At 36.5% G+C, this 18,256-nt stretch overlaps 2 protein-coding genes across 9 annotated transcripts in view; one reads left to right on the top strand and one right to left on the bottom strand.

Moving 5' to 3' along the window:
- Positions 1 to 1,609: 1,609 nt before the first annotated feature.
- Positions 1,610 to 6,452, bottom strand: pgls (6-phosphogluconolactonase). Its single transcript, XM_048188373.1, has 6 exons — positions 6,303 to 6,452; positions 5,737 to 6,003; positions 2,808 to 2,915; positions 2,612 to 2,713; positions 2,235 to 2,375; positions 1,610 to 2,089 (listed from the first exon to the last, which is right to left on the bottom strand). Exons 2-6 carry the CDS (start codon positions 6,001 to 6,003, stop codon positions 1,943 to 1,945), a joined length of 765 nt encoding a protein of 254 aa, XP_048044330.1. The 5' UTR covers positions 6,303 to 6,452; the 3' UTR covers positions 1,610 to 1,942.
- An 898-nt stretch (positions 6,453 to 7,350) lies between these two features.
- The window catches only part of LOC125267031 (zinc finger protein ZFP2-like), a 31,237-nt gene continuing 20,331 nt past the window's right edge, over positions 7,351 to 18,256 (top strand). Inside the window, exons 1-8 of one of the 8 annotated variants that reach the window (XM_048188312.1) lie at positions 7,371 to 7,820; positions 9,435 to 9,528; positions 9,663 to 9,765; positions 9,860 to 11,256; positions 13,797 to 13,973; positions 14,131 to 14,267; positions 14,352 to 14,469; positions 14,548 to 14,697. In XM_048188312.1, the coding sequence (XP_048044269.1) occupies positions 10,989 to 11,256; positions 13,797 to 13,973; positions 14,131 to 14,267; positions 14,352 to 14,469; positions 14,548 to 14,697 (850 nt within the window). In that variant the 5' untranslated portion in view covers positions 7,371 to 7,820; positions 9,435 to 9,528; positions 9,663 to 9,765; positions 9,860 to 10,988. Of the gene's footprint in view, positions 7,821 to 9,434; positions 9,529 to 9,635; positions 9,766 to 9,859; positions 11,257 to 13,796; positions 13,974 to 14,130; positions 14,268 to 14,351; positions 14,470 to 14,547; positions 15,336 to 18,256 lie in introns of those variants that run through there. The other 7 variants (XM_048188291.1, XM_048188301.1, XM_048188273.1 and 4 more) reach the window with 7 other exon arrangements.

Raw genomic sequence — 18,256 nt, 5'->3', positions numbered from 1 at the left:
TAAAATACCGTTAAATTCACAGTTTTTGGAAGTGAAAAATAACAATTCATTGTAAAATTTACAGTGAAAAACGTAAATTGACATTCCCACAATTCCCTGCGTGACACTTCACATTTGATATATTTTCGTTGAAATAACTCTGTTTCTTCTTAGTTTTTCTCATTTTTTTCTAATCAGTTATGTACATTAGGGTTTTATGTTACATCTAATGTTGTTAAAGTAATGTTTATTGCATTTTTAAAATTTCATGCATGTTACCATGATGGTGTTTAGTGTGTGTGTGAATGACACTGTGTGCACCTTCTATATATTAGTATTGTCCTCCTCAGCTTGTGGAAAAGCTGCTTGTGATGAGCTTTGATTCATCATGTGACTCTCATCACCACTGTGTTTGGTGACTGTCAGTGTATTATAAACTTACAAAACAGATATTAGTACTTCATTAGGTTGGTAAATTAACATTATATCAGTTAATGAAATACGTTATTTTACTGTAAATTTAACAGATTTTTTTTACGTTGCTACTGTATTTTTTACGGTAAAGTTCTGGCAACCACAGCTGCCGTTTTTTTTACTGTAAATTTTACTGGGTTTTTTTTTTACAGTGCGATGTTTTGCATTCTCGCAGGGACATTTGCGTTCGATTGCAAAACTTTTGCATTCTCTCACAAAGATATTTGCGTTTGTTCTCAATTTTTTGCAGTTTTGCAAATATATTTGCGTTCGCTTGCAAAACCCTGTGAGCAAACAAAAGTTTTGTTCTTTCTCAGGAGAATGCAAACATTTTGGGAGAGAACACCAAGTTTCTCAGGGGAACGCAAAACATTTGCAAGATGTTTTGCAACATTTGAAAACTTTTGCATTCTCCTGCAAAAATATTTGCATTCACTAGCAAAATTTTGCATTCTCTCACAAAGATATTTGCGTTTGTTCCCAATCTTTTGCATTCTCGCAAAGATATTTGTTCGCTCGCAAACTTTTGCATTCTCTCGCAAAGACTTTTCTCAGGAGAAAATTTTGCAAGTGAACGCAAAGTTTCTTGGGGAGATGCAAATCATTTGCAAGAGAACGCAAAGCCTTGACATGATTTTTCCTCCAATATCAGATTTTTTTCCTTCGCCATGTCCCTTTAGGGGCTCCGTACTGTCCTAAACCACTGCCAGAGGGAAATTAAACAGGAAGTGTTTGTCTGAAATTACAACAGGTTTTGTGAGAGAATGCAAAAGTTTGTCAAATAATGATGTTATCCATTACTGTAAATATAGTTAACTTTGTAACATTCTTCAACAATGAAAGAAATTTTTACATTCAATTATTTTATGTATAACCAGCTTTTAGCTTTTATATTTACAGTCTTCATTTTAAGTTTTAGTAATTTTGTAGTGTGTTTTTGTCTTTTATTTATCTAACAGTCTTAGTTTTTTTTAGTACATCAAGTTAAACTTTTTATATTTATAAAGTTTTATATTTTTTATTTTATTTCAAGTAATGAAAATATTGTGCTTTTAGTTTTGGTTAATTATAATAACCCTTTATATGACACCATATAATTGCTGCTGCTTTTTTGCACTCCTCACACAATGCATGAAGTACAACAAAAGTGGAAAAGTTCAGAATGATTACTAACCTCCTAAAACTTTATTAAAAATTTTTAGGCAGGTTTTTTTATTGCATCCAACAAAATGTACAATGGCAACTATCGTTTCCACAGTTATTGTTACAATAATAAAGCTATGGTAACAATTGTGTTTTTAAAAAAAATTAAATGACAAATTCTGAAATCTTCAAAGATCCCCATTTCTTTTCTTTTTTTTACAGTTTACAGTAATAATAACGGCAGTAATTACAGTTATGATTTTCATAAGTGCTATGAAGAAAACATCTTTGCAAACACAGTTTAAAGACTCCATAGGAATACTAGAAAGTGCTTCCACAAGTTCTGTCAGAGTTTTGCCCCAGGCCCTGGCCTCTCCACCGGAGACGTGAGGGAGGCAGCTGCCGGCTCATCCACAAGCCAGAAGAGCTCCCCCTGTCCAGGTGCAACCAGAGCTGCTGGAAGTGCAGGGCCTTCTCCACCCTCCAATACTTGCTACAGAAATACAGAAAGTTATGGGATAAAAACTAAAACAGTAAGAATATTAATCTATTAAAAGTACAAAATGCACCATTGATCATATATATATATATATATATATACACAGTGGAGTCCAAAGGACACTACTGAAAGGGCTTACCTTGAGTACAGGAGCTTTGCTGCCTCCTGTTGACACAAACACCACACATCGAGCAGCGTTGACCGTGGGTAATGTCATAGTGACACGCTGAGGGGGTGGTTTGGGAGAATCAGAGATTGGGGCCACTGTCCTCTGGCTTTCCTATAAAACGACATTTTCCATGATAAATCGATACTTAAAAAAAAAAAAACTAATGCCAATAAAGTACATATAAACAATTCTAAATGGATAAAAGGGAGGGTTTTGTGGGAATCCAAATAATAAATTGTTCTGCAAGGAAACACTTCCTATTTATTAGCATGTTATCATCATATGCTATTACAACAGCCTACTGAAAATGAACTCTGATGCTGCTTTATTATGAATTTATCAGAAACCTGTAATAAAGGATGATCTGGAAAGAGAGAGCAGGTGTGTCCATCTGGTCCCATTCCCAGCAACAGCATGTCAAAAACTGGAATTTGCTCTGTGCTAAAGGCCTAAAATGACAAAATTCTATTAAGAGATATGAATTAAAAAAAAAATAAAAATAAAATGAGTTCAATTTAATTTGTCTATGAACTGAAATCGCACCTTGCTGAGTTTGCCAGCATAATCGTCAGCACATTCTTGCACAGGTAAAGAAGGATCTATAGCCAAAATCCGATCTTCTGGAATGTTGATTTTCTCAAACAATTGATTCTGAAAGATATAAAAAGCATTCAGTATTCATAGTTCATATGACATTACACCCTTAGAAAAAACGCCCACCTGAAGGATAAAACAAGGTGCTCTTCTGCTACCCAGGTTTGTACTTGGTGCCTTAAACCAGTGATATTAAAAGACCAAATTCAGTATAGACTTCAGTATACACCTTAATGATGATGCATATTGTATAAAGGCAAGCAGATGAACCCAAAATATGAACACCACACACTGAATAATATTAAAAAATATGTGTTTACACAAACACATCGCTTTGCTTCAGAAGGCCTTTATTAACCCCCTGGAGTCGTGTGGAGTATTTATGATGGATGGATGTGGATGGAGACACTTTCTTCAGCTCATACTCATTTGGTAACGCTCACTGTCATTATAAGCTTGGATGTGTCAGGATATTTATTAATATTTCTCTGATTGTGTTCTTTAGAAAGAAGAAAGTCATATACAGCTAGGATGGCTTGAGGGTGAGTACATTTTTATTTTTAAAGTGAACTAATCCTTTAAGTGCTTTTTCACATTAAAGTCGGCATGAAATGGAAGTTGCAATAGTGTTCCCTAATGTGTTATATATCCCAGAGAAACAAGAAAAATGTAGGGCGGGACTTGATTTTGTCCATGGGGAATTGACTAGATAGAGCCAGAGCGCATTTACGCCACACCCATGTCTAAAAGCTGCTGTGTGACAGGGTGTGCAGCAAACAAGCTAAAAAAAACAAAAAAAACATAAAAAAGTTTTTATAAGCTATTGAACAGTAAAAGCCAGCCTTTAAGGAGACAAAAGTGGATACAGGCAATAAGACGTGAAGCATCAGCAGGAAGAATGGGTAAATTGTGGGATCCTGACACTCAGTATGCCTATATGTGCAGTAAACATTTTGTCACTGGTAAGTCAAATGTCCAAATGTCAGTTTTATAAATTATATTTATATAAATATAATCCTTGAGCTCTGGAAAGGCACTATATAAATAAAACTTATTATTATTATTATTATTTCCTGTCGTCCTCCAGTGGGCGTAGTTCTCAGAGTAATATGACACATTGCCCTCTGTCTCAATTGCCTGTATCCACTTTTGTGTCCTTGAACGCTCATTTTTTTGGGGGTTGACAGCTTATAAAAACTTAGTTCTGGGTTTTTTAGCTTATTTACTGTGACACAGCCGCTTTTAGACCTTGTTCTGTTTTTTTTTTTGTTGTAAGTCAGAAATGACAAGGAGGCAGCTTCATGCAATACAAAGTCAATGGAGAGGGTTGGCTTGTTCCCCCCGGTGGGCGTGGTTTTCAGATTATGACGCATGTTGCTCTGTCTCTATGGTTAGAAGGTTGTGGTTTGCTATTGGTCGATCTCATGTGAGTGACAGGTTGCCCCGCCCTCTCACAAGTAAACATCATCAGAGAATTTGCTGCAATAGGGAGGGGAAGTTATTCTGATTAAAGAGGACATGAATTAAAGTGCCCTAGAATCAAAAATTGAATTTACCTCGGCATAGTTGAATAACAAGAGTTCAGTACATGGAAATGACATACAGTGAGTCTCAAACTCCTTGTTTCCTCCTCCTTATATAAATCTCATTTGTTTAAAAGACCTCCGAAAAACAGGCGAATCTCAACATAACACCGACTGATACATAACAGTCGGGATCATTAATATGTACGCCCCCAATATTTGCATATGCCAACCCATGATCAAGGCATTACACAAGGGCAGGCAGTATTAACGTCTGGATCTGTGCACAGCTGAATCATCAGACTAGGTAAACAAGAAAGAACAACAGCGAAAAATGGCAGATGGAGCAATAATAACTGACATGATCCATGATTACATGATATTTTTAGTGATATTTGTAAATTGTCTTTCTAAATGTTTCGTTAGCATGTTGCTAATGTACTGTTAAATGTGGTTAAAGTTACCATCATTTCTTACTGAATTCACGGAGACAAGAGAGCCGTCGCTATTTTCATTTTTAAACACTTGCAGTCTGTATAATTCATAAACACAACTTCATTCTTTATAAATCTCTCCAATAGTGTGTAATGTTAGCTTTAGCCATGGAGCATAGCCTCAAACTCATTCAGAATCAAATGTAAACATCCAAATAAATACTATATTCACATGATCCGACGCATACATGCAGTATGCATGATGAACACTTTGTAAAGATCCATTTTGAGGGTTATATTAGCTGTGTGAACTTTGTAAATGCACTGTATTATAGTCGAGAGCTCGGGGGGGCAGGGAGCGCGCGATTTAAAGGGGCCGCAGCCTGAATCGGTGCATAGTTAATGATGCCCCAAAATAGGCAATTAAAAAAATTAATTAAAAAAAATCTGTGGGGTATTTTGAGCTAAAACTTTACAGACACATTCAGGGGACACCTTAGACTTATATTATATCTTGTAAAAACTGGTTCTAGGGCACCTTTAAAAAAAAATTACATGCACAGACAAAACATTTGTAATAAATACTCCAATATTCCATAAAAAAGAATTCAGAATTCAGTCGATTTTAATTTTTATAAGAAATATAAGAATTTTAGAATGTCCTGCTGTTTTTAGTGATTGAAATACTGTGGCAGATGCTGTGTATGCAACCAAACTTGATGTTCGTTCACATATCTGTTTCCTTTCTTAATTTTATGAGGGGTATCTAAATATTTGTGGCTTGATACAAATGGAAAATTGACAGGCCTGTGCTGCAATTCTATTGAAGTTTTGCCAGTCACGTGTCTGTAAATTGTGAATGAACTTCCCCATTACTAAAAAAACTCTACAGGTTAAGGGGAAAAGACCACAGAGAGTTACCTTATATAAGCCATAAGTGCTCTCAGGATCACTGAATGGAACGAGTCTCTCATCACAGAAGCCGATAAGCCATCTGCTGCAGTCCAGGTTCCCCAAAGCAGGCAGCTCCTTACTCAGGATGGAAACCAAACTCCCTCCTGAAAGGCCTAGAGAAAAGGAGCTTCCACCTGCGCTTAAAGCTTTCTCAGCACGAGAGGACACCAGCTGGGCCAGAGAGGATCCGAGCTCGGCCACAGAGGGGAACACCACCACTCTTCGTCCAGACATCTGAAATGAAGGAAAGGTGCATAATGATTATGCCAGTCAGCTCAGATATGAAGCACAGCAGAACTCAATATGCGTCCAACAGTAGCATAACCAGAAAAAATCAGATGGTTTGACTAAAGGAAACAATAAGTGCACTGTTTAATCGAGGAAGCATTGATTCAGAATGTGAGCCATAGTATGAGTGCACAAAGACCCTGCCGATAACCACTGACAATGAAAGCACGTCAAAAATGATGCTCTCTGACTTCCACGGGAACTTACTGAAGCTGTAATAAATTATAAAATGATTTTGAACTCACCGTGGAATGTTTTCTTAGTAGTGAGGTTCCCTTTACGTGCTCCTCATGCGATCTGACGAACGTCCAATCACAGCGAATGTTGCCTACCGTTGCATTCTGGGTAATGTAGTTCTCATTCGAATCAACCCTGTTTCTAAATATTCAGTGGATTTCTGATCCAGTCTAGCTGTCATGTAGCTGTAACTGAATCACTGGTCTGAAAATGATCCTTTCGATTAGTTTTCATGTCTGATATGCTGGTTATTTCAGTTTATATAATATATGATTTGTATTATTTTCATTTTATTTAATATTTTTTTTCCATATGTAGCCTAATCTAATATACGTTGCTGGCAGCTATGTGAGTTATATAAGCACAAATGCATGTTCTCCCAACATCAAAAAATACTATAGTAATTTATAGTAAATACTACAGTGTTTTTGAACCATAGTATAGTAAAGTACTTGAATTAATTTGTTGTGGCAATTCTATAGTTGCTGTGATAATAAAACAACTATAGTAATATAAACAAATTACTTTACCCAATACTGTACTAAGTTTTCTACAACTATAGGGTATATTACACTACAATGAATACACTACAGTTTACTGTAGTAAAAACTAAAGTATACTACAATATTTATTACAGTTGATCAGTTCACTATAATTAATATTACAGTATGCTGTAGCATTCATTAACAGTGTTGTAAATCCTACCTACAGTATACTACAGTTTACTATAGTATGATTCAAAAACACTCTAGTATTTACTATAAATTACTATAGTATTTTTATCTGAATTATAATATAATATAATATAATATAATATAATATAATATAATAAAGGACAGACGTTAAAATACACAGTGTATTATCACAATATGTAGGAATCAGAATAGCAATTTATCTATGACATTCTTATATGATTTGGAAGCCTAAACGTTTTCTATATGGATGTAAAATCACGTCACATCAGCAATAAAAATGATTTACCGTTTTAATCTGGTTTTGTGAATGTGAATTTTGCTGAAAAACAGTCTCTAGCGCTCACTTAAAATGCTCCGCTTCAGTAGATGGCGCTGGTGCGCCATGTTTGGATAACGAAATCACACTGAGATACACGTACAAGAAATAGTAGGAAAGGGAACCTTTGGTGTAGATGAACACTGTAGAACCACTGTATTTACTATTATTAAGTTAAAGTATATAACAAATTATTATTATTATTTGTAGAGGCAGATACTGTATATCTGCAAAAAATAAAAAAGTTAGCGGCTTCCATTGGATAGTTTGAGGAAATATTAGGAGATGGTGTCCACTCTCTCCTCTTTCCAGAGCCAGTTAGCTTCCATCATGGAGACACTCTTGCGAACAGCTGTGTTAGAGATAAGCAGACTGGTGGATGTGGAGTGTGAAGTGTTGCTGTCGGAGGTCAGCCGCAGCCGCAGTGAAATCAGCGCGCTGAGAAAGAGACTGGAGGTCCAGCCCTGGACAAACACTGGACAAACACTCACACACACTTTCACATGTGTTAAAAGGTAGTCACACTTCTGTTATTTATCATGTTTGAAAATGCGTATACTTTACTTTACACATATCAACGAAAATTGTAAGTTAGTAACTGCAATTAGATTTTGGTAATTTAATCGGACTACTTTTTGATTACTTTTAGATTACTTTTCGTTTATCACATTGATTTAAATGGGATAAGCTTGTACCATATTGATGTAAAAACAATTAACTGCCATTGTGTGAATAACATGTAATCAATAAGCAATAAAGGATTAGTTCACTTTCAAATGAAAATTAGCCCAAGCTTTACTCACCCTCAAGCCATCCTTGGTGTATATGACTTTCTTCTTTCTGATGAACACAGAGAAATATTAATAAATATCCTGATGCATATTTGCTTCATAATGGCAGTGAGCGTTACCAAAAGAGTATGAGCTGAAGAAAGTGTCTCCATCCACATCCATCCATCATAAACATACTCCACACGGCTCCGGGGGGTTAATAAAGGCCTTCTGAAGTGAAGCGATGGATTTGTGTAAAAAAATATATCCATATTTAACAAGTTATGAAGTAAAATATCTAGCTTCCGCCAGACCGCCTTCCGTATTCGAGTTACGAAGAAAGTGTAAACTGGCGTCGCGTCAATTAAGCTTTTTCCGTAAGTTGAATAGGGAAGGCATTGGACGTAGCGTAAGCTTTTTGAACGTCAAGCGTTTTATGCTTTCTTCATAACTTAAATACTGAAGGGGGTCTGGCAGATACTATTTTACTTCATAACTTATTAAATATGGATCTTTTTCTTACACAAATGCATCGATTCACTTCAGAAGGCCTTTATTAAAGCGGAACTCAGTAAGATTTGCGAAGCTCCCCCTACAGTTTCCTTCAGTGAATCACACTGTCGTAAATACAACTACAACGACTACAACGCTCACCAGCGCAGTAGTTTTGCAAATACAGTACAAGAAAGAGGAGGTGGGTAATTTTCAAAATTGTCTTATAAAGTCATAATATATACATTGTTTTTGAATTACCGTAAAGCATTTTGTCACTCTCGCGTGAACGTGAACATGAGGCGAGATTGTGTCGGGTCGGTGCAGCTCAACTTGCAAGTGCTGTTTTCTGGCGTAGACGTGCCAGAGGGGGTTAGTGCTCGCCTCAAACACACCACTACAAGTCAATTAACCATCGTAAGGACTTAGAAAACTATTTATGAAGGTAAAAAAAGTTACTTAGTTCTGCTTTAACCCCCCGGAGCAGTGTGGAGTACATGTTTATGATGGATGGATGTGGATGGAGACACTTTCTTCGACTCGTGACCCCTGTTCACTGCCATAAAGCTCGGATGCATCAGGATATTTATTAATATATTTCAGATTGTGTTCATCAGAAAGAAGAAAGTCATACACACTTAGGATGGCTTGAGGGTGAGTAAAGATTTGGGTAATTTTCATTTGAAAGTGAACTAATCCTTTAAAACAAACTAATTAAAAGTACTTTTTTGGAATCTGATTACATAATCCAGATTACATGTAATCAGTTACTACCCAGCAGTCTATATAACATTATATATATATATATATATGCGATGGATCATAATAATTAAATTTAAATTACCCAATTTTCATTTATTTATTCAGTGAAGATGCCCAAGAAGAGACGCACAATCATGTGAACAGGTGTGGAGGTGATGTCCTATTTAGAGACAGCCCAACAGTAATTCAGCAAGACCAAGTAAGTTCTCTTCATCATGTAAATATCCACATAAATCGCCTGTAAATATTTTAAGTAAAAAAGCTGATGAAAACGTAATGTTTCTATATATTTTACACAAATATAAGATACAATGTGATGTCAAAATGTCAAAGGGCAGTCCACAGAAGACGTGTGAGGTCAACCAGCCAATTAGTATGATAAAGCAGGAGCCACATGAAGTAGATGTTTGGATTGGGCAAGACAACAGTGAAGCAGGTAAGTCTGGATCTAACTGTTGTATAACGGTGGATAATATTAATTGCCAATGTTTGTAAATAATTGGACTTGCATCACTTTCACCTAATCACAGGAACCCACTGTGGTGAAGCCGTGAGCTTGTCGCCCACCAACGATGTCCCTTGTGTTGACAGAGGAAGTAATGCAGCTGCAAGAGTCCCATCTAAATCACAACCACAAGAACTGAACAGAAACTCCTCACCTGGAGAAATGATGGTGAACCAAACAGTGCTGTCATTGTCTAAGAAATCTGAATCTGAAAACACACAGAGTTTGAGTGTGTCCACAAGCACATGCGGTGCCAATACTATTTCAGGGGACAAGCGTTTTGTTTGCACCTACTGTTCAAAGTGGTTCAGGTGTTTTAGTCAACTTACAATACATCAGCGGAGTCACACGGGTGAGAAGCCATACAGGTGCACACTTTGCGGGAAGAGGTACATTCAGAAAGGACACTTGTACACCCATCAGCGCACCCATACCGGAGAGAAGCCGTATCGCTGTCCGCTCTGTGGAAAAGGCTTTATACAGAAATGCACTCTAGACATGCATCTGCGAAGTCACACCGGAGAAAGGCCCTACACCTGCACAAAATGTGGGAAAGGGTTCACTACGAAATTTAATCTCAACAAACACCTGTCTTGTCAGTCCTGCAACAGCATCAGTTAATGAATGACAATGAGCTTGAGGAAAGTGAGCTCTTGATTGACTTTAGTTTTAAACTCTGGTTTACGTTATTTATTTGTTTCATCATTATGATCACAGGGGTAGATCATTTTAAACAATGTATAGTTTGTTATAATAGCTGTCAGGTCAGCATTAAATACAAAACATGTAAAAAAAAAAAAAAAAGGCATTTGTTTTATTTAATATTATTATTGTCTTTTTTTCCCCACAGAATGCAAATAACACATTTTTTATGGGCAAACAACTTAGATATTCTGCCATCATTTCTATAAATGTTATTCTTTTCGTGATATTAAAAATTCAACAAATCAATGTTTTATTTTTATTTTTATGATTATTCTGAAAACCTTTTCACGGCGAATCTACACGGTGGTTTACGGTAATTCGTCCCATAATCCTTTTCTGCCAAACGCTATTTATGGTTTGTTTCTACAAAAAACACCGAGAAGAATAGCGACAGTGTCTATCTAGAAGAAGAAACCGCTTCATTATAACATTAAAGGTTCCCGTGAACGATGAACATCATGAATACCTCTGATTTTCAGTCGCAGTTAACATCCATAATGGAAATTATGGCGAGAACCGCTGTTGCTGAAATAAGCAAACTTTTCGAGGAAAATTCTTTGTTGCTGCGATTAGAGATCTCACGATATACAAACGAAAATGAATCTCTGAAAAAGAAATGTCATTTTTTGGAGAGTGAACTTCAGTCTGCCCGGAAAACCGCTGGAAAGATGAACGGGACAGAAGCTCCATTCAGCCATCCGGGACATAACGTTAGAGGTGATTTATTAAACTCGTGTTGAAAGCAGTGCCAACAATATACTGTGAATTTTGTCTTAATTAAATGCGAAATAGGAAGTTACATAGCGATGTGCATTATCTGAGCTGGTAAACTGGACGCTGTATGTTCATGCCCCGCACAACATGATCTCTCTGTGCCCTTGAGTAATGTTGTTTGCTGACTTTCATGTCATTTTAAGTTGTACTTGGTCATTCACTGAAAACAGTTTCTGTTCCCATGGGTTCCTCTTGGTATAATTCACAGATTAGTGAACCGTGTTTGATAGATTGGTTCTGTTAATTGTGTAATGCACAAACTTGAAAATAAGGCCTTGTTTTATTTAAAGGGATAGTTCACCCTAAAATAAAAAATGGCATCATTTACTCACCCTCAAGTTGTTCCAAACCTGTATGAAATTCTTTCTTCTGTTGAACATAAAGGAAGATATTTTGAAGAATGTTGGTAATCAAACAGTTTCTGGTCCCCATTGACTTAAAGGGTTAGTTCATCCAAAAATGAAAATTCTGTCATTAATTACTCACTCTCATGTCGTTCCACACCCGTAAGACCTTCGTTCATCTTCAGAACACAAATTAAGATATTTTAGTTGAAATCCGATGGCTCAGTAAGGCCTTCATAGGGAGCAATGACATTTCATCTCTCAAGATCCATTAATGTACTAAAAACATATTTAAATCAGTTCATGTGAGTACAGTGGTTCAATAATATTATAAAGTGACGAGAATATTTTTGGTGCACCAAAAAAACAAAATAACGACTTACAGGGATGGCCGATTTCAAAACACTGCTTCAGGAAGCATCAGAGCATAATGAATCAGTGTATCGAACCAGCGGTTCGGAGAACCAAAGTCACGTGATTTCAGAAGTTTGGCGGTTTGACACGATCCGAATCATGATTCGATACACTGATTCATAACGCTCTGAAGCTTCATGAAGCAGTGTTTTGAAATCGGCCATTACTAAATAAGTCGTTATTTTGTTTTTTTGGCGCACCAAAAATATTCTCGTCGCTTTATAATATTAATATTGAACCACTGTACTCACATGAACTGTTTTAAATATGTTTTTAGTACATTAATGGATCTTGAGAGAGGAAATGTCATTGCTCCCTATGGAGGCCTCACTGAGCCATTGGATTTCAACTAAAAATGGGGGGGGTCTAGCTACCCTCTGTTTTGTTTGACAACACTTCGAACGTCAACAGGAAGTTACTCTGCCCAGGATCGCTTAGGGAACCTTTAACGAAGGTCTTACGGGTTTGGAACGACATGAGAGTGAGTAATAAATGACAGAATTTTCATTTTTGGGTGAACTAACCCTTTACATAGTATTTTATTTCTATATTATGGAAGTCAATGGGGACAAGCAACTGTTTGGTTACCAACATTCTTCAAAACATCTTTTATCTTTTATAATTTCATGCAGCTTTAGAACAACTAGAGGTTGAGTAAATAATGGCAGAATTAAATTTTTGGGTGAACTATCCCAATAAGGCTTTGTTTTATGTATTTCTTTTTCATTGTAATATCCACCAGTCCCTGTTTATTGTCATTACATTTAGAGAGAATAAAAAAGCATGTAAATAATTTAAATAACACATTTTCTTCAGTTTGTGTTATTTGTACATAATTGTTTTTTTTATAGAAAATACTGAAAGTGTTCCTCACTTTCTGTTTAGTCCGGTAATGCCGTGTATTTCTTCCCTAATTGTTTGATCTTTCTGGCATCATGGAGTTCAAAACTATTTATTTGTTTCTCAGGGAAAAGAAAAACAGTTCTGGCATTTGGTGTGATGTGATTTTGTCTTTTAAGCCATCTTATGGTCATTTTCCCCCTGACCTTCAACCCCAAAACAGATTTGTCACAATTCATGGTGTAAAAGAAAGTATTGTAAGAGAAAATTATGAAGATGATGAAGACCTCGATGAAGAAGACAAAGTACTTGAGGTGTCTTGGGTTCAATGGAGTAGGAATGAACTCAAAGTTAAAATTTTACTACCCTTAATGTAAATGAAGTCGCTCCTGTTGTAACAGTGGTTATCTGTATGATAATGAACTTCAGACACCTAATAGTCTGAAATAATTTTCAGATGGTCTTCAGCCACTCCCATTCTATAGTTGATGGCAATTTTCTCAGGAACTGATCTGAGAAATGGTGCAAAAGTTTTTTTGCGTTGCTATTCGCTTGTTAAGTCATGACGTAAGGAACGCCGTTTCCGGGTCCAAGCCTCGACTCATTTCACTTGAGAATGCCATCGATGGCCGTTTGAGCGCTATTTATTCATATTAAACATCAATCATTTAAAAAAATTAAACATTTTAAATTCTTACAGTCTACACAACAGTCTCCGTGCTCACAGCGTCACAGACATTAATATTTTAACGATTTATAAAAGATGAATCATTGTCTGGCCATCTGGAATTTTGGTATGGAGATGAAGTAGTATTTTTTGTAGTATTACACCACATTGTGTGTGTATATTAGCACCATTTGTTGTTTTCTTGTGGTATGAGATAGAGCGTTTGGACCCAGAAGCGCTGCCGTGTGACATCAGACTTAACAACCAAATTCCTAAATTGGGCGGCACGATAGCTCAGTGGGTAGCACTATCGCCTCACAGCAAGAAGGTACCTGGATCAACCCCGGATGAGGAGGGTTGGGGAAAGCCCTGGCAACTTACACATATGGCAAAAGGTGGATATGACTGAAGTGGTAATATAGATAGATTCCAAAATTATTGTGACTAGGTTGAAATAATGTAGTAACTTATGCTTAGTAACAATATAATAAAAATGTGTATATTTCAAGACTGTAGTCGTAACTCTACTTATTTAAATGCCTACATGTTCAGCAGACACTGGACATCGTCCCACAATTGACAGTGTCTTCGGTAAAGAATGGTGCATGAACCTCTGGAGACATGAGGAGTCAAATGTTGGTGAGCAGGAGGACGACACACACCTGGACTCTTCAGTCATCTCAGAAGAGGTTGGTCTCACACACTACTGTATGTGGAGTTCTCCTAAAAACAATCAGAAGTACTAGCTCCCTCTTTTATTTTCAATCCTTTAGCCAGTAAATCTGCTGGATGAAGAACCAGATGTGATTATGATTAAAGAAGAGTCGCTGAAGATTGACGATTGCTCTGGGAAAAACAAACCTGAGGGAGACCAAAGTAACAGTTTGAAAGGTTTGTGGTGAAAGAAACTCTATAAATATTAACTCTTTATTATTTTCATACGTTCATGTATCATTTATTGAATTACAGGACCAGCAATGGCCAGTGAAAACAGTTGTGTTGCCCAGAGCTCTGAAGATTTTATCACATACACGGTACCGTCGGATGAGCAAGTCCAGCCGAACATACCACAACAGCCACATGCCGAAGAACAAACTCTTGAAGGAACAATTTCGACACATGAAGACTGTACAGCAGGGTCAGATTTGAGCCCTGATGTTGGATTTTTTCCTAACAACCTAAGTTACAACCAGATGACAGTCACACAAAAGAAGAAATTAAATTGTGTTTTCTGTGGGAGAACCTTTGAGTATTTAAGCCATATGACAAAACACATGCGAACACACTCTGGAGAAAAACCGTTTGTCTGTACAGTTTGCGGTCGACGGTTTGCTCAAAAAACATATCTCACAACTCACGAGCGCACTCATTCTGGTGAGAGGCCGTACGCGTGCATGGAGTGTGGGAAGAGCTTTTCTCAGAAATCTTCTCTCAATGTTCACCTCCGAAGCCACACTGGAGAAAAACCATTTAACTGTTTAGAGTGTGGGAAAAGCTACGCGTACAAAATTGCTCTTAAATCACACCGGTGTGTTAGTTAGAATAGAAATGAATTGTTACTGAATATTATGTGTACTTAGTTTTAGTATGAAACTACTGTCTAGGGCTGCGTTTCGTGAGCTAAGTTGATCGTAGAGACCATACAATGCTTTTGGGAAATGCAGCCTAGGTCATTATATATTATCCTTGTTATCTGTTTGTTGATAAGGATAAACATGTTGGGATACTATTGAATAAAATACATTAAAAATTGAAAATTGAATGAAAATGCTGATAGTAAAGGTAGCACTGTGAAATGTGTTCTTGTGTAGGGTTGCCAGGTTTTCACAACATAACATAGCCCAATTGTTACTCAGAACTAGCCTAATCACGTTTCATGGGGTTCCGCCGTGAAAAAAAATCATGTTCTAGCTTTTTTGGCGGGGTTTCCTGGTAAAATTTGCATTCTAGGGGCTAAATATCACGTTATTTGGGGTAAGCGAACCGCAGCAACCCTTTAACCTACGGCAACGGTGTTAAAGGGTTAGTTCACCCAAAAATTAAAATTCTGTCATTTATTACTCACCCTCATGTAGTTCCACACCCGTAAGACCTTTGTTCATCTTCAGAACACAAATTCTATATTATATATTAGATATTTTTGATGAAATCCGACGGCTCAGTGAGGCCTCTATTGCCAACAAGATAATTAACACTTTCAGATGCCCAGAAAGCTACTAAAGACATATTTAAAGGTGCCCTAGAATTAAAAATTGAATTTACCTCGGCATAGTTGAATAACAAGAGTTCAGTAGAAGGGGACTGACATACAGTGAGTCTCAAAACCCAATGTTTCGTCCTTCTAATATAACTCATTTGTTTAAAAGACCTCAGAAGAACAGGCGAATCTCAACATAACACCGACTGTTACGTAACAGTCGGGGTGTACGCCCCAATATTTGCATATGCCAGCCCATGTTCAAGGCATTAGACAAGGGCAGGACGTCTGGATGTGCACAGCTGAATCATCAGACTAGGTAAGCAAGCAAGAACAATAGCGAAAAATGGCAGATGGAGCAATAATAACTGACATGATCCATGATTACATGATATTTTTTAGTGATATTTGTAAATTGTCTTTCTAACTGTTTTGTTAGCATGTTGCTAATGTACTGTTAGATGTGGTTAAAGTTACCATCGTTTCTTACTGTATTCACGGAGACAAGACTGTCGTTATTTTCATTTTTTAAACACTTGCAGTCTGTATAATTCATAAACACAACTTCATTCCTTATAAATCTCTCCAACAGTGTGTAATGTTTGCTTTAGCCACGGAGCACTATCAAACTCATTCAGAATCAAATGTAAACATCCAAAGGAATACTATACTTGCGCGATTAGACATGCTGCATGACGAACACTTTGTAAAGAACAATTTTGAGGGTTATATTAGCTGTGTGAACTTTGTTTATGCTGTTTAAGGCAAACGCGAGCTCCGTGGGCGGGGAGCATGAGCATTTAAAGGGGCCGCAGCCTGAATCGGCTCATATAGGCAGTTAAAAAAATTAATACAAAAAAATCTGTGGGGTATTTTGAGCTGAAACTTCACAGACACATTCAGGGGACACCTTAGACTTATATTACATCTTTTAAAAAGACGTTGTACGGCACCTTTAAAACAGGTCATGTGACTACAGTGGTTCAATCTTAATGTTATGAAGTGACGAGAATATTTTTTGTGTGCCAAAAATAACAAAATAACGATTTTATTCAACAGTATCTAGTGATGGGCGATTTCAAAACACTGCTTCATGAAGCTTCAAAGCTTTGCGAATCTTTTGTTTCGAATCAGTGGTTCAGAGTGTGTCAAACTACCAAAGTCACGCCCCCCAGTGGTGAACCATTGAAATTTCAAAACACTTATGATGTAAAGAAGCCTCGTTTACTGAAATCATGTGACTTTGGCAGTTTGATACACGTTCTGAACCACTGATTCAAAACAAAATATTCGTAAAGCTCCAAAGCTTTATGAAGCAGTGTTTTGAAATCGCCCATCACTAGATATTGTTGAATAAAGTCGTTATTTTGTTTTTTTGCACACAAAAAGTATTCTTGTCACTTCATAATATTAAAGTTGAACCACTGTAGTCACATTAACTGTTTTAAATATGTCTTTAGTAGCTTTCTGGGCGTTTGAAAGTGTTAATTATCTTGCAGTCAATGGAGGCCTCACTGAGCCAATCGGATTTCATCAAAAATATCTTAATTTGTGTTCTGAGGATTAACGAAGGTCTAACAGGTGTGGAACGACATGAGGGTGAGTAAATAATGACATTATTTTCATTTTTGGGTGAACCAACCCTTTAAAGTAGCCCAATTTCTTCGGGTAAACTGTGGACTTGGCAGCACTGTTCTTATGTCCAGTTGTCTGCTACTTTGGAGAAAAAGAACTATGGATTTGTTATTGCTGTAACTTTTTAATAACTAACCATGATAACTTATAACTTGATGTTTTTATCTTTTGCAGACCCTGAAATATTTTACATTTTTCCTGAATAAAATATTAGGGTTTTTTTTTTTTTAATTAAATGTGGTAGTATTTTCACAAATAAATGGTACGGCTTTGATTTAGACAGATTGTCAACTGTTTGAGTATTTTTTTAATTGATGTTAAGTACAAAATCACCAAGTGCTTCAACTAAAAATATGCTTCATATAAATAAATTGCCTTTCACAATGAAATTCACATTAAACTTTTCATATTCTTATATTCTCATAAATTTTAACAGTCCACTACAAGTTCATCCAGTTGGACCTTGTTTAAACTTTACATATAGATTTGAAAATGATTTTATTTCTGTGTGTTTGTAAAGTATCAGCATCTAAATCTAAATTGCAAGTTTGAGACATGATAAACAAAAAACATTTTTTTTTTTTTTTTTGTTCTTCTAATTATTACAGTTGTTTAGCACACAGACTGCATGCAGTGCATATGAGCTTTTCAAGATCATTGACTGTGTGAAAGAGCCCAGAGAGGTGGGCATATATAAATAACACTGACATCATAATCTTTAAAATAAAACTTGGTTCTCTGAAATGACTAACTAGTCTTTGCTGACGTATGCAAGGCCGCGCTGCCCTCAAACCAATCCAATACCAGATCAAAAAAAAAAAAAAAAACCGCCCAATTTTCACAATC

This window comes from Megalobrama amblycephala, linkage group LG1 (genome assembly GCF_018812025.1).
Source record: "Megalobrama amblycephala isolate DHTTF-2021 linkage group LG1, ASM1881202v1, whole genome shotgun sequence".
Lineage (NCBI taxonomy): Eukaryota > Metazoa > Chordata > Actinopteri > Cypriniformes > Xenocyprididae > Megalobrama > Megalobrama amblycephala.
This window is presented reverse-complemented; position numbering and strand designations above follow the sequence as displayed.